At 37.5% G+C, this 27,427-nt stretch overlaps 5 protein-coding genes and 1 non-coding gene across 10 annotated transcripts; 5 read left to right on the forward strand and 1 right to left on the reverse strand.

Moving 5' to 3' along the window:
• Positions 1-69: 69 nt before the first annotated feature.
• On the reverse strand, positions 70-230 carry LOC113719784 (U1 spliceosomal RNA). The gene has a single exon (XR_003455029.1). It is a non-coding gene; the product is annotated as a U1 spliceosomal RNA (small nuclear RNA).
• A 788-nt stretch (positions 231-1,018) lies between these two features.
• LOC113718930 (uncharacterized) lies at positions 1,019-2,409 on the forward strand. 3 transcript variants are annotated; one of them, XM_027243864.2, is made up of 2 exons: positions 1,019-1,284; positions 1,372-2,003. In XM_027243864.2, exons 1-2 carry the CDS (start codon positions 1,180-1,182, stop codon positions 1,858-1,860), a joined length of 594 nt encoding a protein of 197 aa, XP_027099665.1. In that variant the 5' UTR covers positions 1,019-1,179; the 3' UTR covers positions 1,861-2,003. The 3 variants fall into 3 exon arrangements, with proteins under 3 accessions (XP_027099665.1, XP_027099666.1, XP_027099664.1); XM_027243865.2 differs by having other exon boundaries at positions 1,022-1,284; positions 1,378-2,003; XM_027243863.2 differs by adding an exon at positions 2,058-2,409 and having other exon boundaries at positions 1,028-1,749.
• Positions 2,410-3,906: 1,497 nt separating this feature from the next.
• On the forward strand, positions 3,907-7,612 carry LOC113719131 (26S proteasome non-ATPase regulatory subunit 11 homolog). Its single transcript, XM_027244200.2, has 2 exons — positions 3,907-4,044; positions 6,073-7,612. The coding sequence occupies exon 2, from the start codon at positions 6,098-6,100 to the stop codon at positions 7,367-7,369; it is 1,272 nt and encodes a 423-aa protein (XP_027100001.1). The 5' UTR covers positions 3,907-4,044; positions 6,073-6,097; the 3' UTR covers positions 7,370-7,612.
• Positions 7,613-8,820: 1,208 nt separating this feature from the next.
• LOC113718983 (ARF guanine-nucleotide exchange factor GNOM-like) lies at positions 8,821-16,845 on the forward strand. 2 transcript variants are annotated; one of them, XM_027243936.2, is made up of 3 exons: positions 8,821-9,938; positions 11,150-11,976; positions 12,915-16,845. In XM_027243936.2, exons 2-3 carry the CDS (start codon positions 11,242-11,244, stop codon positions 16,542-16,544), a joined length of 4,365 nt encoding a protein of 1,454 aa, XP_027099737.1. In that variant the 5' UTR covers positions 8,821-9,938; positions 11,150-11,241; the 3' UTR covers positions 16,545-16,845. The 2 variants fall into 2 exon arrangements, with proteins under 2 accessions (XP_027099737.1, XP_027099738.1); XM_027243937.2 differs by having other exon boundaries at positions 8,821-9,769.
• A 1,986-nt stretch (positions 16,846-18,831) lies between these two features.
• On the forward strand, positions 18,832-21,309 carry LOC113719232 (vesicle transport v-SNARE 12-like). Of its 2 annotated transcripts, XM_027244388.2 has the most exons (6): positions 18,832-18,969; positions 19,183-19,334; positions 19,732-19,790; positions 19,870-20,058; positions 20,680-20,850; positions 21,027-21,309. In XM_027244388.2, exons 2-6 carry the CDS (start codon positions 19,241-19,243, stop codon positions 21,177-21,179), a joined length of 666 nt encoding a protein of 221 aa, XP_027100189.1. In that variant the 5' UTR covers positions 18,832-18,969; positions 19,183-19,240; the 3' UTR covers positions 21,180-21,309. The 2 variants fall into 2 exon arrangements, with proteins under 2 accessions (XP_027100189.1, XP_071927914.1); XM_072071813.1 differs by lacking the exon at positions 19,732-19,790.
• A 470-nt stretch (positions 21,310-21,779) lies between these two features.
• On the forward strand, positions 21,780-24,629 carry LOC113718030 (uncharacterized). Its single transcript, XM_027242937.2, has 5 exons — positions 21,780-22,453; positions 23,447-23,546; positions 23,623-23,746; positions 24,150-24,245; positions 24,316-24,629. Exons 1-5 carry the CDS (start codon positions 22,066-22,068, stop codon positions 24,448-24,450), a joined length of 843 nt encoding a protein of 280 aa, XP_027098738.1. The 5' UTR covers positions 21,780-22,065; the 3' UTR covers positions 24,451-24,629.
• Positions 24,630-27,427: the final 2,798 nt, after the last annotated feature.

Below are 27,427 nucleotides of genomic sequence, written 5' to 3' on the forward strand. Positions count from 1 at the left end.
CTGTCCTATAGAATTTTGGGCTCACGTGCGTAAATGGGCTAATGCTTAACATTTGGGTTATCGACTTGGGCAGGGGCCGCGCGAACGCAGGCCCCTACTATCACAAATTATGACGTTGGCTCTCCCACTTGGGGAGACCATAGGCAGGCACCCCTCCCAAGTGCAATGGAGGTCACCAACCTAGGCCATAGACCTTCTTGATCAGCCATTGACCCCGTCCAGGTAAGTATGTAATACAAGCCCATTCGTTCTCCTTTTATCCACCTGTTAGTGCTTCTCGTCCTACTTCCTTTTCCGATGTGGGACTGCCCAACTGAAAGCAACCTCAAGGTCAAGGCAGTGATTTTTGTCTCTCTTTTTCCATATTCAAATCTTCTGTGAAGGCAATGGGGATGGCCATTAAAGGATTTGACTGCTAATAAAGAACAGGTATAATTGAGCTTCTTGAGCAACCTCAGATATGTCAGTTTTCCAATTTTGTGTCTGTTTGGATTAGCTATTTTTTGGTATGTTTTTGAAAAACTTTATTATAGCAGTGCATATGAAAAACTTTTGTATGAGATTTTTTTTTTGAGTTGTTTTTGTTTGTATATTATTATAATATTGTATTTGAAAAACTTGTTTTTTCAAAAACAAGGAAATCCAAACATGAGCCTTTAATTACGCAACGGATCTTCTATCCCACACCCTGTGCCACTCTCTATTCCACTTTTTAATTGAATCCCAAAATGTTAATAGTCATTTTTGGGCAATTCTGAATAATATGCTTTAAAACCCTATTGGTTTTCTTGGGTTCTTATAGATACACTAACCAGGCTGCTGTCTATGTCTGTGCAAAAAGGATGTGCTTTTTCTTTTTGTATTTTTTCAACCTTGTTGCCTATGTGGAACAAGCTGCCAAAGCCAGATTCCTAAGAACACATCAGCCTTTAAAGATATTTTTGGCAAAATATCTCCAGAACAATTGAACCTTAGCATGCACTTGTCCGCTTAGATTTGTTAATACCCCGGCATAAATATCCTGGAAGAGGAAATTCTAGCTGGATCCTGCCTTGTGGAATTCTTTGGATAAAACATCAGTGACCACGAAAAAGACACGAGAAGCTGCGAGTTTTGCACTAGCAGTCTTAAATACTCCCATTGCTGATATGCTTCATATAACTTTCTACTGATCAAGGTATGGAAAATGAAGATATATCTGGAGGAGAAAGTGATTGGGTTGAAGTACAATCACCATTCTTCACAACGAAAGCTCATCGGAATGAGGATGACGAAAATTCAGTGGTAATCAAAGACAGTTTCTTTTCTACTGACCGTGCAATTTTTCCACCAAGTAATCAGGAAAACTTACCAGTTGTTTCTTTAACCAAGGACCAGCTGATCGAGGAACAACAGCAGTCACATATTGAGGAACAACAGCAGTTACATCCCTCGTCTTCCCCTGCCTCGTTGTCATCTGATGGCGATCACCAGAGTGAGGTTGAAGAAGCTAAGGTTGAAAACAAAGACGGAAACTGGATAAAAAGGGGTTTGGGATTTTTCAGTTCTGGGATTGAGAAAATTGTTTCAAGAATGAGGAATTGTGCTGATCGTAGAGCTAGCACGTGGTTATTTGCTTCAGCAACAACTGGAGTGGGAGCAATGCTGTTGGTGGTGGTGTTGTATAGGAGAGCAAAGAGGTGGCGCGGGCAAGCGCTACCTGCAGAGAGCAAACAGCATCTCAGACTTCTCATCAGAGAAAAAGACCAGGTGCACTCTAGACCTTTATCACTCTCAATTCAGCAGCTGTTCATGTTTAGCGTTTATCTATTCCGGTCTCTTCTGATGCATGTATGCACTTCAGAAAATTCAACAGACTGATGTCTAACATATCTGTTCGCAGTTGAAGTACTTTAAATTTGTTTGCTAGAGGTGGAACAATTGCTCTCTTCTTTTGGCTTGCAGAGCATCGCAAGCCCAATTCAGCATATGTGAAACACTGTCTTACTTTCCTTCCTGGAAAATTGCATAGTTATACAAATTCTGAATATCTAAGTGCTTCAAGTTTTGCATTGCAGAAAATCAATCAACTTTTGCATCAAGTAATCCAGTTGAATGATATGTTATTGGCTCGTAGGAGAGTTCCAGTTGTTCAAGTTGCTTGAGCTGTCAAACTTCATCAGTCCAAGATCATTTAAGAGTGTCTACAAGAGAGTGACTCAGGTCCTCTTCGAAATGTCTTTCGCCCTGAATATCCAAGATGTTGATCCTTGACAAGAAACCGCAAAATGTTTTCTGTAACACTTAATTCAAGTCCTTATCAACGAAGCTATTGAATGATATGTTTTCTGTAACATATTAATTTCTGATGCCTTGTGTACTGGGAGATATTCCCACGGGATGCAACTGCATGCATTTTGCTACCCAAAACCTGTTTTCAGTTGCCTCTGAGCAGCATAGTTCTCTGTTGGACAACTTGGTAAAAGTTCCGTCACTTTGTTAATGTACGTAGAACTGGAGACCGCCCGCCCACTCATGTATCTGTCTTGCCCTTGTACATTGGAAACGATTTAGCTGTGAAATATAAAATCCTTGTCGATAGATAGTTAGATACTCTGCTAGGGAGAAAAAATAAAAACTAATAAGATACTCTTCAGAATTTCGCCACAGTGGCCAAAAGAGAGCTGAAAATTTCACTTGTGGACTACCATTGTAGCCAAAATTTTAACACCTACTTCGTACAAACTCAAGAATAAGAAGCATTAGCCATTTGGTAAACGTGGATAGTGTTAAATTAAATTTATTGAATATGTGATTTTCTGAACATAATTTTGAAGAAGAATACGTTAAATTCTCTCGTTTGGTCGGCATGATTTATTAAAAAAAAATTCGAGTATTATTCAAATTGCATCATAAACATAATTTTCAATCACCTTTTTATCTCATATACATCACATAAAAAAAAGTGCTACGATATTCCAAATAAGTTTATCCTATTTAAAGTATGATACCTTTGCTCTAATCTTTCAAATAAATTTTTTTTTTTGTCAACTCTAATCTTTCAAATAATTACTATACTTGGTTTCTATATAACTATTTGAGTTAGATTAATTTTTGCATATGGGTTTAACAATTTTCTCTAGAGCTGTAAATGAGTCGAGTCGAGTCAAATTTTGTCCTAATCGATCCAAGCCTAAACTTAGTTGTATCAAGCTCGAACTCGAGCTCTCAATGTAACAGGTCGATCTCGAGTTCAAGTTTGAAAACATAAAAAAAGTTATTTTATTTTTAAAAAATAAATAAAATAATAATTTTTCTTAACAAATAATAATATATTAGGAATATATATGTAATTTTACTATTAAAATAAAACTTATATATATATATAATCGAGCTAACTCGTAAGTTAACAAGCTGAATATCTTTGAACTTGAGTTCGACTTGATTGACTCGAACTTGAGTTGCTCAATTCGTTTGCAGCCTTAGGCCTTGTTTGGCAGTCAAGTTTTTTGTCAAGTTTGTCTGCTACAAGTTTTTTAAAAATTTTATCTACAATAATTTCAAAAAACTTTTCAAGATTTTTAGACTATACACTTTAAAATATTCAAAAATTTATACACTTCAAAAAATTTTCAAAAAACTTCTACAATGAATTACATTAAAGTTTTAGATAAACATAAAAAAAACTCACTTACCAAAACGGGGCCTTAATTTTCTCTTAAATTTGATTCCGTGCTTTGCTGCTTTTTTCTTCTCCGTACTTTGTTCTTCCATTTCTAAATTTGAAAAAATAAAATAAAATTATGGATGTAATTTTCCGGGACTTAATTGTCATTAGTATTTCAGAATGGGCCCTCAAGGTAAATATTAAAAGATAAAGGGATGAAATACTAAATTCAGATGATTATTGAATCAAATTAGCTTGCGAGATGGGTTTCTTTTCTGCATACTAGGTATATACAGTCCCGCAGGGGACATCCGATATCCACAGTTAGTTCCTAACACATTCGCGAGCCCTAATTCTGAATCACTCAGAACTCCAATTTCAGATTTTGCTGATCGAAGGTATCTTTCAATTTCATGTTTCCATCAAAATTTTTAACCCTAGTTCCATTCATAGCAATTCTTGGTTAGCTCTTTGATTTTTTTTTTTTTTTTGGGTGATTGGTTTCTCGCTGGGGATGCTAAATTTGTGGATTGGTTTTCAGTTTTTTATCTTTGAATAGTCGGAAGAAAATAAAATTTGACAATTAAAACGTCTGCTAGTCTTGGAAGATTATCGACGCTAACTCTCGAAACTTCATGATTTCTCCTATGATCTGATCAGAGTTGTTTTTTTTCTTTTCCCCTTTTCCCCCTGATAATTTTTTTCTTGTTCATGTTAGCTCTGAATTTGGATTTGGAAAGTTGCCCTTTTGAATATGGCCACAAAGCTGTGTCATTGGACTTTCTAAGAACTTAAATAGGACTTGGACGGATGAGTGAGGATGCTGTGAGATAAAAGTTCGATTCGGAAGAGATTTTTAATTTGATTTTGGCTTATTTTGTTTATGAGCTTAGACTTCTAAAAATTGGGGCCTATGTTGTTCCCCTGAATTTTCCGTACACCTTTCTTCTTTCATCAATTCAACTTCGCTAGTCTTTTTTGTTTTCACTGGGTGGGGGGAGGGGGTTTGGGGGGAAGTGGGAGAAGGCGTGGGGACTTAATCTAACCAATATAAGTTCTTTGGGATCGTTAATTTGATTTACTTCATTTTGGCTGTAGGTGGAATTGAAAATTTTAGTCGAATGTCTTGAGGTATGAGGAGTGGAACTTTCTAAATATCATGTAAATATAATCAATACCATTATTACTATGAATTTGACAGTGGCCATAGTTATGGAAAATTCTGGAAGATGATTAACCAATAAATTTACAGGGCAAGTTAGGTTGGACTAGTTGCTATGTTGTAATAGTTGTGCTACTATGTGAATGTGAGGTGGGGATAGGCTATGGCATTATGATGTCAGATACTATATGGTGACAGGGATTATTGAATGGCATTGAGCAGGGTAATAATTTATCACAAGTATGCCCAGAGTATGGGTTGTGGAGTATAAGATTTTTGCTATAGCCTTTTTTGGAGTTTTGGGACTTTTTGCTAAAACTATTGCCTTTTTTATTTTCCTGTAAAGTTAATGACTAGTTCCCTTTCTGATTAGTTTGTCATCCAAAATATAATGCTGTAACTACTAACTGTCTCATAGTTATCAATGGTGCACTAGGCGCATGCCTACGCCCAGAGGCACAGCAAGGCGCGATTTTGTTTCTGATTAGACGATTGTTCAAAAGTTCGTGTGCCTTTTGGGCGCAGTGGTTGAAGGCTCTTAAGTGCTCTCTTTTTCATTTCCTGTGGTTTTGTTGATTTACAAAATTTAAAGTTTATGTTTTTTATTGACTCTGGAATTAGTGGCGGTTGGACTATATTATGATTCAGAAGATAATGTGGAGATTGGAGATGGAGATGATTTTGGCAATAATTATAGTATTCTTTATAAATTTCTAACTATTATCCCTTTTTGTCATGCTTAATCTTCTTATTTTGTGTTGATGCCCTTTCTTTTTGTGATTATGTTAGTGTCACATATATTTATGATTCTTGTAGTAATATGCTTATTCTTTTGTGCTGGACATTGATGTCCTTTTAATAAATGATAAAATGTTGCATATGCATATTTTTCTACCATATATGATTGTGTTCACACCTGTGCCTTGTGCTTAAGCTTCAGGGGGCCATAATGCCTAGATGTGCCTTGCACTTGAAATAACTGCAATACGTTTTGTAGTTGTTCCTGCTTAGTTTCAGCTCTTGGAAGTCAAGATGTATTAAATGATGGTATATTGTGTGTCAAAGATGAACTTCTTTCCATATCGGAGCACATAGACATAACTTGCTGTCTCTTAGTCTTGTGTTACTTTGAGAGTCCATGTTTTCTTCTATTGATTCCTGGTTACATGTTTATAACTGCATCCTGTAATTCAATTTAGCCTTAAAGATAGGGCATCCAGGCTTTCTGCAAGCTATGTGATCCTAATTGTATCTTGAATCACAGGTGTCCAAACATCTGAGACGTTACCATGTCTTCATCTTCCCTGCCAGCTACCACTGCTTCACTTACACAAGCTTCTGAAGCCACTAGCCCTTCTGAGGCCATTTCTATCTATTACCAGATACTTGCCAACCCTTCATCTTCTCCAGAGGCCCTAAGAATAAAGGAGCAGGCCATCTCCAATCTCTCTGATCTGCTTAGGCAGGAAAATAGGGCAGAGGAACTTAAGAACCTTCTGACCCAACTTCGGCCCTTCTTTTCCTTGATCCCCAAAGCAAAAACTGCAAAAATTGTTCGTGGAATTGTTGATACGGTGGCCAAAATACCTGGTACATCTGATCTTCAGATTGCCCTATGCAAGGAAATTGTGCAATGGACACGTGATGAGAAGCGAACTTTCCTTCGTCAGCGCATTGAGGCAAAACTCGCAGCTCTTTTGATGGAGAACAAGGAGTATTCTGAAGCTTTGGCTCTCCTTTCTGGACTAATCAAGGAGGTGAGAAGATTAGATGACAAGCTGCTTCTTGTGGAGATTGACTTGCTAGAGAGCAAGCTTCATTTCTCTTTGAGGAATCTTCCTAAAGCCAAAGCTGCACTTACAGCTGCAAGAACAGCAGCAAATGCTATTTATGTTCCTCCAGCACAGCAGGGCACGATTGATCTGCAGAGTGGGATTCTCCATGCTGAGGAAAAAGATTATAAGACTGCTTACAGTTACTTCTATGAGGCATTTGAAGCTTTCAATGCCCTTGAAGATCCCCAGGCCATATATAGCCTAAAGTACATGCTGCTGTGTAAAATCATGGTCAGCCAGGCTGATGATGTGGCAGGAATAATATCATCCCCCAAGGTGGGCTTGCAGTATCAGGGCCCAGAACTTGATGCAATGAAAGCAGTTGCTGATGCTCATTCAAAACGCTCTCTTAAGCTCTTTGAGACTGCACTTCGGAACTTTAGGGCCCAGTTAGAGGGAGATCCTATTGTCCACAGGCACCTCTCATCACTGTATGACACTTTGTTGGAGCAGAACCTTTGCCGGTTGATTGAGCCTTTCTCTCGGGTTGAAATAGCTCACATTGCTGAATTAATTGAGTTGCCGGCTGAACATGTTGAGAAGAAATTATCTCAGATGATTCTGGATAAGAAGTTTGCGGGCACTCTGGACCAGGGGGCTGGATGCCTTGTAATTTTTGACGACCCAAAGACAGATGCTATATACCCAGCTACATTGGAAACTATTGAGAATATGGGCAAGGTGGTTGACAGTTTGTTTGTGAGATCTGCCAAGATAATGGTTTGATGCCCTCTTCTGCATTCCCTCTTTGCCGTCCTCTCTACTGAGTCCATGTTGAATTTTGTGTCCGTTTCACTACATTTTTAAGATGGTTCACTTTATTCCTACAATGTCGTATCATCAGAACTGTTGGCAGATTTGTGTCCCTTTCGCTGCTTTTTTTAAGATGGTTCAGTTTATTCACTTTACATCAGGACTCTTGGCAGATTTGGTCAGGGTGATGGATTTATTATTTGCATCTTTGTACTCTATTAGGTGTGTTTAGTTGTTGAACATTTTGGTATTCCTTTTTGTTGAAGGGGGAAATATTTAAGGGCAAAATGTAGAATAGTTCCACGTGGTTAAGTCAACTTACAAAAAAGTTCCTTGTGATTTCAAAATGTGCATTCCAACCCCTCGTCGTTTGAACGAATCTAGAATATCAATTGTTAAAATAACGGGGGCAGATGAAATAACATAATTATTCTAATATATATAAGTGAAAGAAAAAGGACCTCTAACAACCAACCTCCACCATCACCTCCAAAATTTTTTCCTCAGCCAACAACAATCCTCTACCATTCCCACCTTTTGCCACCATCACTCTCCACCTTTTACCGCCTCCCTCCCCTTCCTCACTCCCCTCTCTTGTTGCAATTGAATTAGATCTCCAATGTGTTTATGTAGTCATCTTTCTCTAATTATTATTATCATGGATTAAATGGAACTCTGCCTTATCCTATTTCCTTCTTTTTGGTTTTTTAAGGGATCTCATTTTAGAAGGAAATTTGTATTAAAATATATGACTAATATGTAAAATGTCCAAATTCAACTTTAGCTGGTGGAACTAAAGTTACTAGATTTTCGACATTGATTGGTTTGTTCATTTGCTAATTTATTTTCTAGGTTTTAGACAAAAATTTTATATTGGCATCAAAAATATATCTATTAGAAAGCAGCCAATCAGTGGGATGATGTCAATTTTAGACATGGTTCAAATTTGCAATCGCGATTGCGGTCGTTACCATTCCATATTGGTTACACTAAAATTGTTACGATTGCAACGAAACACATATTTAGCATAAAAATTATTAACAAAAAAAATATATTGTGTACATGAGATCATTTTTTATTTGTTTATTAAAACGTATATTTTTAACTCATCTTAGATCACATTTATGTCTATGTTAAATATTTTTGTGAGTCATTGAAATATTATCAAATAAAAATTGGTTAGAAGTTTGTAAGCTTTCCCCTTTATTGTTAACTATAGGATGTTAATTTATATTTCAATAATTATTATGTATTTCGAACCATTAATTATCGGGTAATTATATTTTGTATGTACTATGTAAATGTAATCAAAATTGTAGGGGAAGCTCATAAATAAATGTTAAAACATTCAAGAGCTATGACACAATATTTTATAGTTCTTTTTATAGTCAACTCTTCTTATGTTCTCCTTTTTTTTTTTCCCCTCATATCTCTCTTCGTGTTTCTCTTGCTCCTTCTCTTCTTCTTTTCTCTTCCCTCGTTTCCCTTCTCTTCTCATCTCCTCTTCTCTGCCCTCTCTTCCTCTTCCCTTCCCTTCCCTTCCCCACCTCCAACCTTTCTCTCTTACTTCACCTCTCTCTATCTCTTACTCCCTCTCTCCAACGACCCTTGGTTGTGCAACCAAAACTGGTTGCGTGTAGTGAGGAAGAGCGATGGCAGGGGAAAGACGAGAAAGAAGAGGAGAAAGAGAAAAGAAGAGGAGAATAGAGAGAGAGACAGGAAAAGAGGAAGGAGGAGAAGGAAGAGAGGAAGAAAAGAAGAGGGGGAAGGTGAGGTGGCGGCGAGAAGTGAGGGAGGAGAAAGAGTGGTGTGGGGTGAAAGAAAAAAAAGTGGAAAGAAAAGGGAAAAAAAAAGAAATTTTTTCTCCAAACTTTCAAATATACAAATTTTTTTTCTATAACTTATATAATAAGTTACAATAAAATTTTATATAAACTCCCAAAAAATACATCATCCAAACGGACCCTTAGTTTTATTTATATACAAGCGACATCTCTCTAATCTTCATGGCATTTTACATTTACAGCAATTAAGAGCCCTTTATCAATAAATAATTTTACTGGGGAGTATAATAAAATTTGATTTTTTAATTTTCTTATATATTACTCTATTTCAGTAATTTTTTTGCTTAGGCGTTTAGGTACTCTTATTATTGCTATTGTTTACTTTACTCAATTCGTCAGATGATCAGTTTTACTACCGTCTTTTTTACTTTGTACAGCTTCAAACCAGATTGGGAATATCTGGTCAAAGCAGCCAAGGACCTTTGACCTTTCGCAGCCATCTCGTCCCTCGACTCTGCCTTTCATTCTTTTTCCTCCTCCTCCTCCTCCTCCTCCTCCTCTCCAAATTTCACCTCCCCCCGTGCATATGGTATGAAAGCCGCCTCGTCTTCGCCCTTTTATTTTTCCTTCTCCTTCTCTTGAATCTTTGCCGCCCACTTGCTGTTTAGTGAAGAGTGAGAGAATGTTGGGTTATAGATTGGTAAAAAGATTGATTTGTTATGGCTGTCTCTCGTGCAATTTTTTATAATTGGATATGGGTAAGATTTTGTTTCTTTGTTTATGACCTTTAATGTCTCTGAAAATCATGGTGAAAGCCTCCATTTATGGATATTTGATGAGTCAATACGGGTTGACTCGACCGCTTTTTTGAGTCCCGGATCTTCCGAGTTTGAGCGAGTTTCCACCGGTTCTGCCGTCAACCGGATATGGCGGACCGGTCGCGGAGAGGTAGCTGAAGTTCCGGTGACGACTCGGCCGAGTCATTGAACCATGAAGTTTTAGTAATTGAGAATTCAAATGTAGTGACGTAGATGGGTGCTTTTTGTGATTGGATGTTAATTTTGTCCGTCGTGCTGGTAGCTGGTCTCTTAATGCGCACTCTTAAGTAATTAATTTAGGCAAATTGGCGTTCTAAGTTGTTGTTAATGTGGGATCGTTGATCAAATTTCTCATCATTAGTCGATGAAAAAGTTCTAGTTTCTTGCATTCCCTTAGTTCAAAATTTCTGTCATTTTTATCTGTTTCTTCGATACTGATATTTTTGCTTTGGGAAAATATTTCCATTTTGGGCTTTATCTTAAAATTTACTGTGTGACCGCCGTCATGAGCCATAGTTTATTCTGTAAAGTACTAGCTGTATCTTTTGTCTGTTGCATATTTGTATCTGTTAAACGAAACCATTCTCTTACTCCTGTATTTCAATGCTCCTCTATTGCATAGCATGTGTAGAAATTAAGCATTATAGTTGCCTTGAGTTGCTTATTTATTTATTTATGTTAGCTCTTTCTTGTGGGATCGATGTCATCCTATATAATTTGGTTAATCTGTCAACCAGTCAAAAATATTGTTTGGATTTTGTGACAATGCTCTGAGGTTTTAGTGGTCATACTGGCGCGTGTACTGATTCAGTACAAAGATTGGTCCAGTGTTTTGGACAGTGGAAATAGGATAGCCCACATGCTCTTCTTCTCACTGTTATATAGTTAGACTGAATCATTAGCATATTGTGGTTGCATATATGTGTACTTGTGCTATTGTCTTGGATCTTTGTTTTGTGTAGTATGTTTCACAACATGATTCCATCAGTCCTCCTTTGTTTACTATCTATGGTAGATTTTCAGTGTTCTTGTTGTGCATTCGATCTTCATTTCTGAATTCTTGTTTTCCTATCTTCATTTTGTTGGGAAATCTTGTTTATCCACTTCAGAGAATTGCTGAAATCCTCACTAAGTTTATGCTTCTTTTAAAGATTGCGAGGCTTGTCCTTTCACCAAACTCCCAGCACTATAGCAGTTGCTGATAGGTTTTAACATTGTGGGATTGTGGTGAAAGTAAGGATCAATGGGGCGCTTAAGGCTACAATCAAATATCAATGCAATCGAAGAGGAACCTGAAGACTGTGAGACTACTTCTTCCAATAAAGCTGCTTTAGCATGTATGGTTAATTCAGAAATAGGAGCTGTTTTGGCAGTCATGAGGAGGAATGTTAGGTGGGGAGGTCGCTATGTTTCAGGAGATGATCAGCTGGAGCACTCTCTTATCCAGTCTCTCAAGACATTGAGGAAACAAATATTTGTATGGCAGCATCAGTGGCAAACAATCAATCCAGTCCTGTATCTCCAGCCTTTTCTAGAGGTGATTCGATCTGATGAGACCGGTGCTCCAATCACAGGTGTTGCATTGTCATCGGTTTACAAGATTTTGACTCTTGATGTGCTTGATTTAAGTACAGTCAACATTGAAGAAGCCATGAACTTGGTAGTTGATGCTGTGACTAGCTGCAGATTTGAGATAACTGATCCTGCATCTGAAGAAGTTGTATTGATGAAGATACTTCAGGTTCTTTTGGCTTGCATGAAAGGGAAAACATCTGTTGTTCTAAGTAATCAGCATGTCTGCACTATTGTCAACACATGCTTCCGGGTTGTTCATCAAGCTGGAACAAAAGGTGAACTATTACAACGGATAGCTCGCCACACAATGCATGAACTGATCAGGTGTATCTTTTCACACCTTCCAGATGTTGACAACACAGAATGTTCTCTAGTTAAAGGAGGCACTCCTATTAAGCATGAGGTGCGGCTGCACCCTTTCTTCTTTCCTCTTTTTATTCTCTGATCCCCCATGCACGAAGAAATGCTACAAGACTAGTGGAACACCATGAAAAGATTTAAAGACAAAATTAGGAAACTGAAAAATTCAACACTTATTTGCAGGAACACCAATAATGAGCTTGCTGCTCCCACTTCTTCATAATGCATCATAGTGAATTAGCATATCATTTCTTTGAACATGCAATTTTCTTCTCTTGCATCTGTGTTTCCTCTACCTAACTTTTTTAAGGATTCTCCTGGATGCCTTGAAGTTCAGGTTCCAAGTAGATATGAGGATGCTGAGAATGAACATATGTAGCTTTCTCATATTTTTTGTGTGATGTTATTATCCTAGGCCTGGGATCTTCTAGAAAAAACTGCATTTGACTATTTCCATATCTTGGGCAATCCCAAGCAATTGGACTGTTTTTGTTTTTGCTATTAGATTGTAGAGTTTATTTGTTTTTGGGTATCTTTTCATGTTTGATTCTATTGCTTTTGATTCAATGTGGTTATCTTTGAGAAGTTCTTTTGTATAGCTCTAATAACAAGATGATTTATTAGAACTTCTGATTGGTGAGCATGGTGCGTTGAGTATACGTGGTACACAATTGTTGGGCAGAGGCTTATCAATATACATGCAAGGAGGGGGTTGGGCGGGATTGATAATGAATCAATCTTATGTCAGAAGGAATTGATCTTCTATATTAAGGTCAATATATCAATTTTATGTAATAGGTTTTTTTTTGGGACATAAATGGTGTTCTAAAACTGGAGTTTCTGTTCCCATTTTTTTACAATCAGGCCTCATTGCATATACATGAGGACTTGCACCTGTGCTTGATACGTGCATGCGTGCTGCCCGAAATTTTGTGGAGACTGATTGAGCAGTAAAGTTATGTATAATTTCCTTGAGTGCAGGTCGGTGGAATTGATGCAGACTACAGCTTTGGTAGCAAATCAGAGAATGGTAGTGAGTACAATGGCCAACTTGGAAATGTTGCTTCTGATATTTCAACTGGTCTCAATGTGATGGGCAATAGTGCTGGGAAGACAGATAGTGGAAAGGATTCTGTTCCTTATGATTCGCATCTGATGACTGAACCTTACGGTGTTCCCTGCATGGTTGAGATATTTCACTTCCTATGTTCATTGTTGAATGTTGTTGAACATATGGGAATGGGCCCTAAAGCAAATTCTATAGCTTTTGATGAAGATGTACCTCTTTTTGCCTTAGGTTTGATCAATTCAGCTATTGAATTGGGTGGCCCTGCAATTACACATCATCCTAGATTGTTGAGTTTGGTAGAGGACGAACTATTTCGTAACCTAATGCAGTTTGGCTTGTCAACGAGCTCACTAATTCTTTCCATGGTCTGCAGTATTGTTCTCAATCTCTATCAGCACTTGCGTACTGAACTTAAGTTACAACTTGAGGCTTTCTTTTCCTGTGTGATATTAAGGCTCTCGCAAAGCCGTTATGGGGCTTCATATCAGCAACAGGAGGTAGCGATGGAGGCTCTTGTTGATTTTTGTAGGCAAAAAACATTCATGGTAGAGATGTATGCAAATTTAGACTGTGATATTACTTGCGGCAATGTGTTTGAAGAACTTGCGAATTTGCTGTCCAAGAGTGCATTTCCTGTGAATAGTCCTTTATCTGCAATGCATATCCTTGCCTTGGATGGTTTGATTGCTGTTATTCAGGGGATGGCTGAGAGGATAGGAAATGGATTGTTTAATTCAGAACCTGCTCCTGTAAATCTTGAGGAATATACTCCATTCTGGATGCTGAAGTGTGAGAACTATAATGAACCCGACAAGTGGGTTCCCTTTGTTCGTCGGAGGAAATACATCAAAAGACGTTTGATGATTGGTGCTGATCACTTCAACAGGGATCCAAAGAAAGGGTTAGAATTTCTTCAGGGCACACATCTGTTGCCTGAAAAACTTGACCCCCAAAGCGTGGCTTGTTTTTTCAGGTATACTGCTGGTTTAGATAAAAATCTTGTTGGAGATTTTCTGGGGAATCATGATGAGTTTTGTGTTCAGGTTCTTCATGAATTTGCTAAAACATTTGATTTCCAAGATATGAACCTAGATATCGCGTTGCGTTTATTTTTGGAGACTTTTCGACTGCCTGGAGAATCGCAAAAGATACAAAGGGTGCTTGAGGCATTTTCAGAGAGATACTATGAGCAATCACCGCAGATTTTAGCTAATAAAGATGCGGCTCTCTTGCTTTCTTATTCATTAATAATGCTCAACACTGACCAGCATAACGTCCAGGTGAAGAAAAAGATGACAGAAGAGGATTTCATTCGAAACAATCGGCACATTAATGGAGGTAATGATCTTCCTCGTGAATTTCTCTCTGAGCTGTATCATTCTATCTGCAAGAATGAAATCCGCACAACACCAGAACAAGGTGCTGGATTTGCCGAAATGACCCCCAGTCGTTGGATTGATCTAATGCACAAATCCAAAAAAAGTGCCCCTTACATTGTCTCTGATTCTAGAGCGTACCTTGACCATGACATGTTTGCAATAATGTCTGGTCCTACAATTGCTGCCATTTCTGTTGTTTTTGATCATGCAGAACATGAAGAAGTTTACCAAACGTGTATTGATGGGTTTCTAGCTGTGGCAAAAATTTCAGCATGTCATCATCTTGAAGATGTCTTGGATGATCTTGTAGTGTCTCTCTGTAAGTTCACAACATTGTTAAATCCCTCATCTGTTGAGGAACCTGTTCTGGCCTTTGGTGATGATTGCAAGGCACGGATGGCCACTGTCACAGTGTTCACTATAGCAAACAGATATGGCGATTTTATCCGTACTGGATGGAGAAACATATTGGATTGCATCTTAAGGTTGCATAAACTGGGGCTTCTTCCTGCTCGTGTGGCCAGTGATGCAGCTGATGACTCAGAGATGTCCCCTGAGCCAGGACAGGGAAAGCCTCTTACAAATTCTTTATCTTCTGTTCAAGTGCAAGCCATAGGTACTCCTAGAAGATCCTCTGGATTGATGGGCCGATTCAGTCAGCTCCTGTCATTAGATACGGAAGAACCAAGGTCTCAACCCACTGAACAACAACTTGCTGCTCATCAACGCACACTCCAGACTATTCAAAAATGTCATATTGACAGCATATTCACTGAAAGTAAATTTCTGTTGGCTGAGTCTTTATTACAGCTTGCACGTGCACTCATATGGGCTGCTGGGAGACCTCAGAAGGGTAGTAGTTCTCCTGAGGACGAGGACACCGCAGTTTTTTGTTTGGAGTTGCTTATTGCAATTACCCTGAATAATAGAGACCGGATTGGACTCCTCTGGCAGGGTGTCTATGAGCACATAGCTAACATTGTTCAGTCAACTGTAATGCCATCCGCCCTGGTTGAGAAGGCTGTCTTTGGGCTCCTCCGTATTTGTCAGAGGCTGCTCCCATATAAAGAGAACTTGGCTGATGAACTTTTGAGATCACTCCAACTGGTTCTCAAACTTGATGCGAGGGTTGCAGATGCATACTGTGAGCAAATAACCCAGGAAGTTAGTCGTCTGGTGAAGGCAAATGCTACTCACATCAGATCACAACTGGGATGGCGAACTATTGCATCGTTACTTTCTATTACAGCTAGACACCCTGAAGCTTCTGAATCAGGGTTTGATGCCCTGTTGTTTATTATGTCAGATGGAGCCCACTTAACTCCAGCGAATTATGTTCTTTGTATAGATGCAGCAAGGCAGTTTGCCGAGTCTCGAGTTGGACAGGCTGATAGATCTGTTCGCGCGATAGACCTTATGGCAGGTTCTGTTGCTTGTTTAACACGGTGGGATGAAGATGCCAAGGGAGCTATGGCTGAGGCAGAAGCCTTGAAACTGTCACAGGAGATAGGAGAGATGTGGCTGAGGCTTGCCCAGGCATTAAGAAAAGTATGTCTGGATCAGAGAGAGGAGGTGAGAAACCATGCACTTTTATCAGTGCAAATGTGCTTGACAGGAGTGGAGGGGATTCATCTTCCACATGCTTTATGGTTGCAGTGTTTTGATATGGTCATATTCACTATGCTTGATGACTTGACTGAAATAGCACAGGGACATTCCCAGAAAGACTACAGAAACATGGAAGGAACACTCGTCCTTGCCCTGAAACTCTTGACTAAAGTGTTTTTGCTATTGCTTCATGAGCTGTCACAGTTGACGACCTTCTGCAAATTGTGGTTGGGGGTGCTTAGTCGGATGGAAAAGTATATGAAGGTGAAAGTCAGAGGGAAAAAAAGTGAAAAGCTTCAGGAATTGGTACCAGAGCTACTGAAGAATACCTTGCTTGTCATGAAGACAAAGGGGGTGCTCGTACAGAGGAGCGCTCTTGGAGGAGACAGCTTGTGGGAGCTAACATGGTTGCACGTGAATAATATCGTTCCTTCTCTGCAATCCGAATTGTTCCCTGGTAATGAATTAGAGCAGTCCGACAGTAAACTCGGTGAAATGGGTAAAAATACATTGCCAAACGAAACTGGTTCTGCTCAAGAGGAATGGCATCCATGATCCGTTACTGTGTTTGTATTGTTTTGCTCTCATGATTAAGCTTGCAAGGTATTACAATCTAGATTAGAGTTTAGGGTTTTCGTAAACTTACACTTGCTGTACACTAGAGATTTGCTCAAGGCAATCAATCGACCGTATTTTGTAGCACTAAAAGCATGGAAAGGGCGAGTATTTTCTTGGTTGCGCGAGAAGCTTGAGTAGGACGTTTTTCTCAGGCAGTCTATATTCTATTTGCTGATGTTGTACAGAATCTGAAGATGTAATCTGTATTTCTGAATGTGTCACTGTAGTTTGATCGGCATGTGGACTTGTGGTTTGCCTTGAGACTCCTGAGATTGCTGCGGGAACCAAACTCTCAGAACCCTATTATGCCCATTATAATTGTAGTTATGTGTCCTAAGCCTCATATCTGGGTTCTTGTAAAGATTGATTGTTCGACTCCAGCGTTCCAGCTTCAGTGAATTTTATTCTCGATCATGACCAGCATTAGCAAGGAAATGGTGGCCCGATTGGTACAGAGGGGTGGGTTAGTTTACACAAGATGGTATAAGAATTGCACGATTAGGTTAAATTGAAAAACAATTAACATTTTCAGAGTCATTTAATAACAAAAGCGTAGTAAATTATGTAGACTCGCCTTACGTTTTCGCAAAACGTTCTCGTCCGTTGACAACTTGACATTGACATAGATTCATCTCTACCTTTTTCATCTCGTACGTGCCATCAAGTTCCATCGCTTTTGCAATACTATTATATGAGCTTTTGGTTCAAATCAGTTTCATCCAAACGCATAATTAAATACATAATCATATATAATATATATTTTATAATTATGAATTACTATCAATTTACATATAAATTATTAAAATTTTATCCCGTAATATGTATAATTATTATTTTTTTTTTATTTTTGCTCAAAAATTTCTGAGCAACAAGAGATTTTAGAAAATAGAAACACTTTCTAGAAAGTAGAAACAAGAGATTTTAGCAACATTTCTAGCAACTTCAATATACAACCCAGGCCATAGGCTTTTGTAACTCCGTTTGGATTAGCTGTTTTTTGGGGTATTTTTAAAAAATTTTGCTGTAACAGAGTTTTTAGATTATATTTTGGGATATTTTTAGAAAATATTTTGGGATATTTAAGAGTAGAAGAGTTTCTAAAATATATTTTGAGATATTTTAAAAAAATTTAAACTAATTTTTAGATTACCTTTTAGAGTACTTCTTAAAAATTTTATTGTATTTGAAAAACTAGTTTTTAAAAAACACTCCTACCCCTTGAATTTCCAAGTAGTTTTTTGCAGAAAATTTTTTACTTTTTCCACAAATACTTTTCCAATAGATCACATCAAATTGTTACACAAAATCTTTCTATAAAACTTCTAAAAATAGCAATTCAAATGAAATTTTTTCTACACGGGTTTTCTTCAATAAATAGAGCTAAATTTCCAATAATACTCCTCAAAATTGCATTTTCCTCGCGTTACCTCTTGAATGCTAAATTGAGCCCATCCAACCCTACGGTAAATCAAGTCCTTGTCCCACATTACTTTTTATTTCTAATATTTGCTAAATGCACTGAAATTCATTTCCCAAATTCCATACCCACTAAATTACGAAAGATATATTAACTCAAAAATTACGTGCCTCATAAGTTTCATTTCAAATTAATTTTTTTTGTCAAAAAAAAAACTAAGTTTTTGTCATAAGTTTCATTTCAAATCATTTTTTATATCACAATACTGTCGATCGACATTACATTTCGTCTAAATCTATTTTCACTGTATCTTTATCTATTTACACTTTAGGGGCAAACTAGTTTGAACTGGTACTTGCGAGTAGGGCTGCAAACGAATCGAGCGGCTCGAGTCGAACTCGAGCTTAGAATATTAAGCTCGTTAGCTCGCGAGCCGGCTCGCGAGCTTGAGTATATATATATATATTTTATTTTTATTTTTATTTAATAATAAAATTACGTATATTATATATTTATTTTTTTATTTTTTATTTTCATAGTAAAATTACGTATATATTCTTAATATTTTATTATTTATTAAGAAAAAAATATTATTTTATTTATTTTTTTAAAATAAAATAATTATTTTTTATTTTTTTTTCAAATTCGAGCTCAACTCGAGCTCGGCTCGACTTGATTCGAGCCGAGCTCGAGCTTGAAAATTGCTGGCTCGTCGAGCTCAAGCTTGATAAAATTTAATGGAGATTCGGCTCGATTAGTTCAAAACTCGATTCGACTCGGGTTGTTTGCAGGCCTACTTGTGAGGCCTGATGCATTAAATATCGAAAAGAGTTCATTCCCCCAATTCCTTTAACCGGGTAGGTGCCATAGGAGTAATCCTCTCGGACCGATCGAGATCTCCCTACTCAAGCTCATCTCCCATCCGAGTCAACTCAACCTCTTCCGGTACTTCATTTTCTCCATCAAACTCTGACTCACGCAAGCACGCATACACCCATCTACTGTGTCCAGTTGTTGATCATTAGGGCTTTGATGTTTGATGATTTTTTTTTTTTTGGAAATTGTATCTATTTGATCAATTTTATTTTGGAAGTTCGATCCAAGTTTTGGCTTTTATATTTCTTTTTTTTAAATTCTTTTAATTTGGGTTGTTTTTAGGTGGTGGAGTTGAAATTGAGAATTGGGGATTGAGCTGTGTCAAGAGGAAGAGAAAAAGATGAGTGAAGTATTTGAAGGATATGAGAGGCAATATTGTGAGCTCTCTGCCAATTTGTCTAGAAAGTGTAACTCTGCTGCTCTTGCTGATGGAGGTAACAATCGACTATCGCTTGACAATCACTTCTGGTTTTCTTTTTTCTTTTTCCCCTTTCTCTGAAAATTAGTTGATTTATAGATATTCCATTATAATTGATTGAGGCGGTCAATGATTGAGGCGCTCAAAGGTTTTGGCTTTGATTAGCAAAGAATCTGGGCTCATGTATGTAGAAAGAAAAATGTTGCCAGAATTATTTTAAAAATAGGTCCTTTTTCTTTGGTGGGCTTAACAAGAAATGCAACCAAAGAGTGCAACTAAAGAGCGAGTTACTGTAATTTTGTGAGTGAAAAGACTGGTGCTTAATGGATAATTTGCACCTATGTTATTGTTGTGCCATTAAGTTACTCCTATTCCTTATCACTCATCCAGTAGGTTGGCTTTTTCTTGGGCAGAGCAAAAGAACCAACAAGTTTCTGACATCAAAGCAGGACTTGATGATGCTGATGTTTTGGTATTTGAAAAGCTTTTGCATTCTGTCTAGCTGATGTTCTTTGCTCTGGCCTATATTTAGTGATTTTTTGCTTCGCCAGATTCGGAAAATGGATCTTGAGGCAAGAAGTCTGCAGCCAAGTTTGAAGGCTACACTGCTTGCTAAGCTCAGAGAATATAAATCTGATTTAAATAAGTTGAAAAGAGAAGTTAAGAAATTAACATCAGCAAATTCTGTCCAAGCTGCCCATGAGGAGCTGTTGGAGGCTGGATTGGCCGATTCGCATATGGTATGTCCTGTTGTAGATACTGTTGCTTTTTATTTGTACCCCAGCTTAGCGCTCCCATACAGGCATACACACTCTCTCCTCCACCCCCCTGGGTGGGGAGGGGGTTAAAGAAACAACTATAATAAAGAAAGAGATGGATTCAGTTTGGTTGCTGGAAGTATTGAGTTTGTCCATATTTTGCTCAGTGAAAAAGGTTATTGACTTTTCCCTTGCTGATTTATTTATCCATTAACAGCATCCAAATCTTTATGGAGTTGTTGTGGAGAGCTGAATGCATAAGGTGATTTGATTTTTAAAGCTGGAAGCTCCTCTTTGACTAACTTGAAATGGAAAAAGAAAATGAAATGCCACTTTTTTATGAGATCATAACGTGCCAATGTGAGATTATCAAGGATACCAAAGTAGTTATAAATGTATGTGTTTGTTAACATCATTTTTTGGCGCATTAGTCAAAATCTGGTCATGCGGGATCCATAATGATGTTGGTGAAGAAAAATATGCTATGCTAAGGGCTTGAGAAACAGTAGAGCACTCTAAAAAGGAAAAAAAAAAAAAAAATTTATGAGTTTACATGTTTAAATTAGGAGAATCACCTGTTTTACTGACAAAGGATGTTTAAAGGCTTCTGCAAACCAAAGAGAAAGAGTGATGATGACTACGGAGAGACTGAATCAGTCGAGCGACCGAATCAGAGAAAGCCGGAGAGCAGCTCTGGAGACAGAAGATCTTGGAGTCTCAATCCTCGGGGATTTGCATCAACAACGTGAAACTCTTCTACACTCTAATACGAAGGCATGTAAATTTGCTGTTGATAAATGACTTGACATATTTGCTTATACTTGGACATTTTATCTCACCTTGAAGCTTGGCGCACTCAAAACCATTTTCACACGTTGCATGCATTTTGCTCTAGATTGCTACTGCAGGGCTTATGTCTATCTCCATCTGACGGATTTTTTATTTTGCAGCTTCATGGAGTAGATGATGCCATCGATAAGAGCAAGAAAGTCTTGACTTCTATGTCCAGACGGATAACACGGAATAAGTGGATTCTTGGCTCCATTATTGCAGCCCTCGTCCTGGCCATCCTCGTTATCCTGTATTTCAAGCTATTTCATTAGTTAACCTTTTGATTCCTTTGGGCTTGTATATAGATTATATTGCTGACCAATCACTTTGGCATGTATTTACTTGTGTATTTTGGTTCATGTTCCATTATAATTTGCACTTGTGGTTTGCCACTCGACAGCACACATTTTCTCTTCAAGGTTAAATAGCGCATAACAGGCATGTGTAATCGAAGTACGCCGCGGTTTCTGGTTTTTATCAATGAAATATAAGCATGATAAGAAAGCGTTTGATCGATCATCAGCTTTCTGGGTTCAAATTCTGGTCTTGCTGGTTAAGAGAAGATGTGGGACAACTGTAGTTAGAAATTTGGTGGAAAGACTCCAAAATTTTATGGGATAAAACCATAAGCGTATCTTTAAAGCGTGCAAGATTGGTCGCTCTTTTTTTTTTTTTTTTGGTTGGGCTCTCGTAATTTTCCGAGTATCTATTATGTTTATGTGTTTCGTGAAACAAGAAAAAGTGCAGATGAATGAATATTCACGATTCATCCGCAGCATGAGCAATTCCACTTAAATTTCTCCTCTTATCAGATCAGAATGAAACTAAAGATCCAAAAACTTTTTAAAGAATTTTATGAGGCTGCCAATTTGACTCGTAACTTGTCCCCTTCTTTCTACAACTCCCACCGGACCTACCATCCAAACCAAACCATGAGAAAAATATCTTCCCCGCCTCTCTCACTCGGACTCTGATTCTTCCAACTCTTTCCTTATACTGCATTCCTCCATCATCATTCAACTTCTTCTCCTGCACGCAGAGGATTTCTCTGCCTTTTATCTCCTCAGTTATGCTTTCATCGATTTACACTCTCTCAAGACAAGAATAAGAAGAGAATACTATAAAACTATTTTTCACCATATCATATTGGGCACCTTGATGGATTCACTGTCATCAGTGTCACCATCTGTAGTCCTCCCACCTAGCGGCACCAGCAGCAACCCTTTTCAAAATCATCGGCGGCGAATCAGTTTCTCGTCTCAATTTCTTAAGCCAGGGACTTGTCAGTTTCGTCTTTCGTACAACGATTCTTCTCAAGAATCTAGCAGAGCAAGGAGGAGATGTCATTTCTCGCAGGCGGGGTGTAATATTAGAGGAGAAAAAGAAGATGAAGAGAATAAGAGGAGGGATGAAGAGGTGGAAAGGGCGCTTCACATGGACGGTACAATTCCCGGGAGTTCCAATGAGTTCGTTAAGCAAGTGTCTTCACGCGCCTATGACATGCGTAGACATCTCCAACAATCGTTTGACAGCAGTAGCTATGATGGTACGGTACTCACATCAATGAATCTTTGTCTAGATTTTGGATTCTGTAGAATCTTTCTTTCCCTTTCGTCTTGATTTAGCTTATTTGATCATGGTTCAGACCTGCGTGCGAGCTTTCGTTCAATTTGTGAGCTCTACGTGACATGAGTTGGTTGTTTATGTGAACAGGGCCTTGTTGAGTTTATCACGCCATTTGGTGCCTTGTCTTGCATTTTGACATTTATTCTGGTGTTTGACGACATAGTTAACTAGGAGCTGGACTTGTGCGACCGTGTATATATTGGTTGAGAAATATGTTGTAGCAAGGATGTTGCTTCTGAAAATTCGTTTACTTTTATTAGCCATCACATAATGTTTATATTGGAAACTGGCATTCCAGTTGTAAAGGAGCCTGGAACGTTGCGTATAATCAAGATTGAGTGATTAGCATCTTTAACATTGCCTGCGAAAGTATAGTTTTATCAAGGGAGAATCAAGAACCAATCCAATTTGTCTCCTGGGATTTTGCTTAAGTTGTGGAACAGAAATAAGCTATATTTCATTCTTGATTTTCTCATTTATTTTTCTGATTTTGATAGTGTAATGACTGAAGGTCAAGAAAAAAATGGGCTTTATTAAGGGAATGATTTGTCAAATACTAGATGTTAAGTGAAATGTTTGGTACTGGTTACTCATAGAGGGAGATGAAATACTACTCTTAACATTGGCTAAGAATTGTGGATTTTGATCCTCCAAATAGAACTTGAAATTTATCTTTCTTACATACATTAGTCAGGACTGTGTAGAACTTTCTAGGCACAGGACATTTTTACTCGCGTGAGTGGAAGAAGGGAAGGAATTGGTGTGATTAGTCCTGCTTTCTTTTTCCTTGATTGGGTTTTATCTTTCCATTTTTCGACTTTTTCTCTGAAGGCATCATAAGTTTTCTGCTTTTTGTAGAATTTGTTCCTGCAAGGTTACACGAGTGCTTGACTTTTGTCGCTCCTTTTTCCAGTATTAGAGGCAAACCCCTGGAGAGAACCTTCCAAACCTGTGTATGTACTAACCCACAGGGAAAACCAGATATGTACAATGAAAACTCGCAGAAACAGAAGGTGAGTTTCAGCTTTGTATGTTAGTCTTTCTGAATTCTTTCTGTTTGACTTGCTGAAATTCTGTTTTCCCTTGCAGTGAAGTTGAAAGAGAGCTTGGATTGTTGTTTTCAAAAGGGGGCAAGTGGAGAAATCAAGCCAAGCAGTCAGGAAGTGAAACAAAATTTCAGATGCTGGTTGAGGATATCCAGGAGGGTGTGCTTGTGAGTCTTCAAAACTCATCTTTGTTTTTCAAACATTTATGCCCCAAACTTTCGGTCTGAAACAAGAGATTTAAGCTAAGCTTTTTATACAAAGTCCTGGAACCCATGCAAACACCAGAGCATGACCCTGTGATGTTATGTAGTGTGTTGATGTTGTATGAGATGAAAGGAACATATCAGCAGCATGTTACTGGCTTGTTTTGGGGGAATAGGGAATGGTGTTGATGGTGTTTGTACATCTTTTGCGGTTGCTTTTTTATTTAGGTGTAAATAAGTAGAGACTGAGATTCTGCGTTAAATTCTGCCCCACCTTGTTGTAGTTGTTATGTTATACCCAATTGTAGGTCTTGAAATTTAGAAAAATGATTTTGTCAGCCTAAAGATATATGACTCATTGTTGAAGGTATTTGAAGATCAAACTGAAGCTGCCAATTACTGTGACTTGCTCCAAGGAGGCGGCCAAGATTGTGAAGGCGTGGCAGAGGTAGAAGCCTCATCGGTAAGAAGCACATCAAGACCTGGATTTTAGTCACCGCCGTTATTTCATATTTAACAGGATCTCTCTACAGGTATTTGATCTCTGTCAAAAAATGAGGGCCCTTGCAGTTCTGTTTCGCCGTGGGATGACCCCTCCTCAACCTGAAAGCTTGAAACTCAACTTGAGGGCACGTAAACGATCCCTTGAAGACCAAGAAGACTTGTGAAATGCTCCGTCTATATACTGTAAAAGTAGCTAGATTAACTGGACACAGTAACATCATTTATATCTGCAGTCATACGCGGATTCTTTCTGCATTACACAAAAAATGCAATCTTTGCAGATAAAGTTAACAGATTGAACTATTCCTTACAAGTTGAAACTTCCTATTCATCTATTTTGCTCTTTCAGCTGTCTACGAGATATTGGAAACCACTTAGTTGTTTAACAAGGGACTTGACCTGCTGTAACTTCAACTTGGTTATGGTGCCTTGTCCCTTTTGAATAGTTTTGTATTTTGGGGAAGAGTCCTTTGATTTATCATTTTTTTTTTTGTCAAACCTTTGATTTATCATTTGGTTAATTAAAGTTCTCGTGCATGATCATACGGTGATCTCTGTAAGCAACATGTTTCACGGTTGACTCTTCTAAGGATGACTCTGAATCCTCAATATCTGGAACAATGATTGATTTGACCAGATCCATTTGCTAAAATTTCTTGGCAAATAGACTGCAAGAAAGCCATTTCCTGTCTACAAATTGAACTACACGAGAGAGTTGTTGGCGTATAAGAGTCTTGCTACAGCTATCTGAGTTTCTTGACGAAGTCGGAGTAGATTTTACATCAACTTCAACCTTCCCTGTGCTTGGGAATGATTCAAGTACCAATATGAATGCGGTTGAACTAAATCAGCATGAATGCCACAAAGACTTAATGACCACTCTACACGGTTGCTTCGTGATTGGGAGAAGTGAGAAAGAAGACCTAGTCTAGACGCTAGAGCAGCCAACATTGATGATTAAGGCAGTATGCCCCTACCAACTTGTATTTGTATGCCACGCACAGCTTTCATCTCTTTCTGGATGAGGGACACTGGCGACAGGTAGAATTGTCTAAGAAACTCGTATATTCCACATCCAGATATTGGCTAATGTATACTGCTTTCGGGGTAAGAAAACTAAGGTCGTGTTTGGATTGTAATTTTTTGAAATTTTTGTAGAAAATGTACGGTAATGATTTGATTTATGCGAAATAAAAAGGTGATTGGAAAATGTATTCACAGAAAATGTAGAGAATTTTTTATGGAAAATCCATTTACATACTTTTTGTGTACAAGTCCAGATTCATCCCCAAGGTAAGGGTTGCTCTCATGATTCTTCCTTTCTTTAAAAAGGGTAAAAAAACAGTTCAATGTCAACTGAAAACTTATCAAGCCTTTTTTTTCCCCCCCTTTCTTCAGTAACTTATTGAGGTTCAGAAGGAAACCAGATGCAAAAATTACTACATGGAAATGTAAGTTGGTAACTTTATAAAGGGATAATTTTAGAAACCTCCCTTGAGGTTTCTGACAATTTTATTAGTCTCCTCTAAAGTTTATAAAATTACATAAACCTCCCCCAAGGTTAAGGTTTTGATAACAAATTGGTCCAATTAGAAAAAAGTGACATTAAAAAAGTATGTTAAGGAGAGAGATGAAACTTTTATTTCACAAATATCCCTTATGCATGTGTATAAGTCGTATTAGTAAAAGAATAAAAATAATTAAAAATTAGAAATAATTAATATACACATTTAACTATTTAAAAAGTTCACATTTAATAAATTAGACAACAAGTAACAAAACTATATTAATGATTACAAGATTCAGCAAAACAGACTAGTCATCTCTTTTAATATGATATTTGCTATAATTCTTGTGATTTTAAACAGAAAAATTTTCGAATTTTGCCTTTCTTTTCCCTCCTTTTAATTTTCTTTGAAATTCTTAAAATTGTGATAATTGTAAAGTGATTTCATGGAAATAAAAGTAGAAAGAAGGTAAAAAAAAGGCAAAATTCGAAATTTTTTTTGTTTAAGATCACAAGCATCATAACAAACATTACGTCAAAAGAGATGTCTAGTTTGTTTTGATGAATCTTGTGATCATTAATGTAATTTTGTTTCTTATTAGTATTGCCTAATATATTAATATCAACTTTTTGAGTAGTAAAATATGTGCATTAATTGTTTTCATTTTTTTACTAATACAACTTATATACATGCATAAGGGGTATTTATGAAATAAGGGTTGCATCTCTCTCCTTAACATACTTTTTTAATGTTACTTTTTTTGATTGGACCAATTTGTTATCAAAATCTTAACCTTATGGGAGGCATGTGTAATTTTGTAAATGTTACGGAATTTTCCCCTTTATATATGAAACGAGAGGAGAAAAAAAGGGGGAGAGATCCGAAAGGGAAGCTAGATTTCTGCGGTTCGAATCTCATTCGGGCCAAGCAGAAAAGGTAAAAGACCGTGTTTGGCTGCCAAGATTCTCCCACCCAAAAAGGGTAAAGAAAATACCCATAAAATTAAATTAGAACTATTGAGGTACTTTCCCGATAAATTGGGGTGTTTTTAAAAAACTTTGTTGTAACAGAGTTTTTAGAGTATATTTTGAAATATTTTTTATTGACACTTTATTATGAGATATTTGGTAAAATTTTAAAAAAATTTAAACTAATTTTTAGATTATCTTTTAGAATACTTTGTTGTAACTTTTATTGTATTTGAAAAACTAATTTTTTAAAAACACTCCAAAAATAGGAGATCCAAACAGAGCCGCCCAGCGGATAAATGAAATGAAAAATAATAAACTGAAAAAAGATTAAAAAGCAGTTAGGCATTAGTTATAGGGATAATTTCAGAAACCTCCCCTGAGGTTTCTGACACTTTCACTGACATCCCCTGAGGTTCTCAAAATTTCACTTACCTCCCTTGATAAAAAATTGGGCCCCTTTTCTGACGTCATCAGGGCCAAAATTACAGATATATCCCAAGTAGTTGGGGTTAATTACTACCGTTTAGTTACATAATGGCATCTGATATGATTAATTAAGCTTAACAACAATAATAGAAACTTGATTCCTGATACATGAATTAATCCAGTCATTTTGGGAGTAAGGCGCCAATTGAGCTGCAATATTGGCGCCATTTTTTGTG

This window comes from Coffea arabica, chromosome 11e, assembly GCF_036785885.1.
Source record: "Coffea arabica cultivar ET-39 chromosome 11e, Coffea Arabica ET-39 HiFi, whole genome shotgun sequence".
In the NCBI taxonomy this organism is placed as follows: Eukaryota; Viridiplantae; Streptophyta; class Magnoliopsida; order Gentianales; family Rubiaceae; genus Coffea; species Coffea arabica.

Bases quoted from the DNA above. Each gene is read 5' to 3' on its own strand.
- LOC113718983 (XM_027243936.2), top strand. From the start codon at position 11,242: ATGGGGCGCTTAAGGCTACAATCAAATATCAATGCAATCGAAGAGGAA. The intron at 11,977-12,914 runs GTGCGGCTGCAC...CCTTGAGTGCAG, and splicing joins GCACTCCTATTAAGCATGAG to GTCGGTGGAATTGATGCAGA.
- LOC113718030 (XM_027242937.2), top strand. From the start codon at position 22,066: ATGGATTCACTGTCATCAGTGTCACCATCTGTAGTCCTCCCACCTAGC. The intron at 22,454-23,446 runs GTACGGTACTCA...TCCTTTTTCCAG, and splicing joins TGACAGCAGTAGCTATGATG to TATTAGAGGCAAACCCCTGG. The intron at 23,547-23,622 runs GTGAGTTTCAGC...TTTCCCTTGCAG, and splicing joins AAAACTCGCAGAAACAGAAG to TGAAGTTGAAAGAGAGCTTG.
- LOC113718930 (XM_027243863.2), top strand. From the start codon at position 1,180: ATGGAAAATGAAGATATATCTGGAGGAGAAAGTGATTGGGTTGAAGTA. The intron at 1,750-2,057 runs GTGCACTCTAGA...TTTGCATTGCAG, and splicing joins TCATCAGAGAAAAAGACCAG to AAAATCAATCAACTTTTGCA.
- LOC113719232 (XM_027244388.2), top strand. From the start codon at position 19,241: ATGAGTGAAGTATTTGAAGGATATGAGAGGCAATATTGTGAGCTCTCT. The intron at 20,059-20,679 runs GTATGTCCTGTT...GGATGTTTAAAG, and splicing joins GATTGGCCGATTCGCATATG to GCTTCTGCAAACCAAAGAGA. The intron at 20,851-21,026 runs GCATGTAAATTT...TTTATTTTGCAG, and splicing joins TTCTACACTCTAATACGAAG to CTTCATGGAGTAGATGATGC.
- LOC113719131 (XM_027244200.2), top strand. From the start codon at position 6,098: ATGTCTTCATCTTCCCTGCCAGCTACCACTGCTTCACTTACACAAGCT.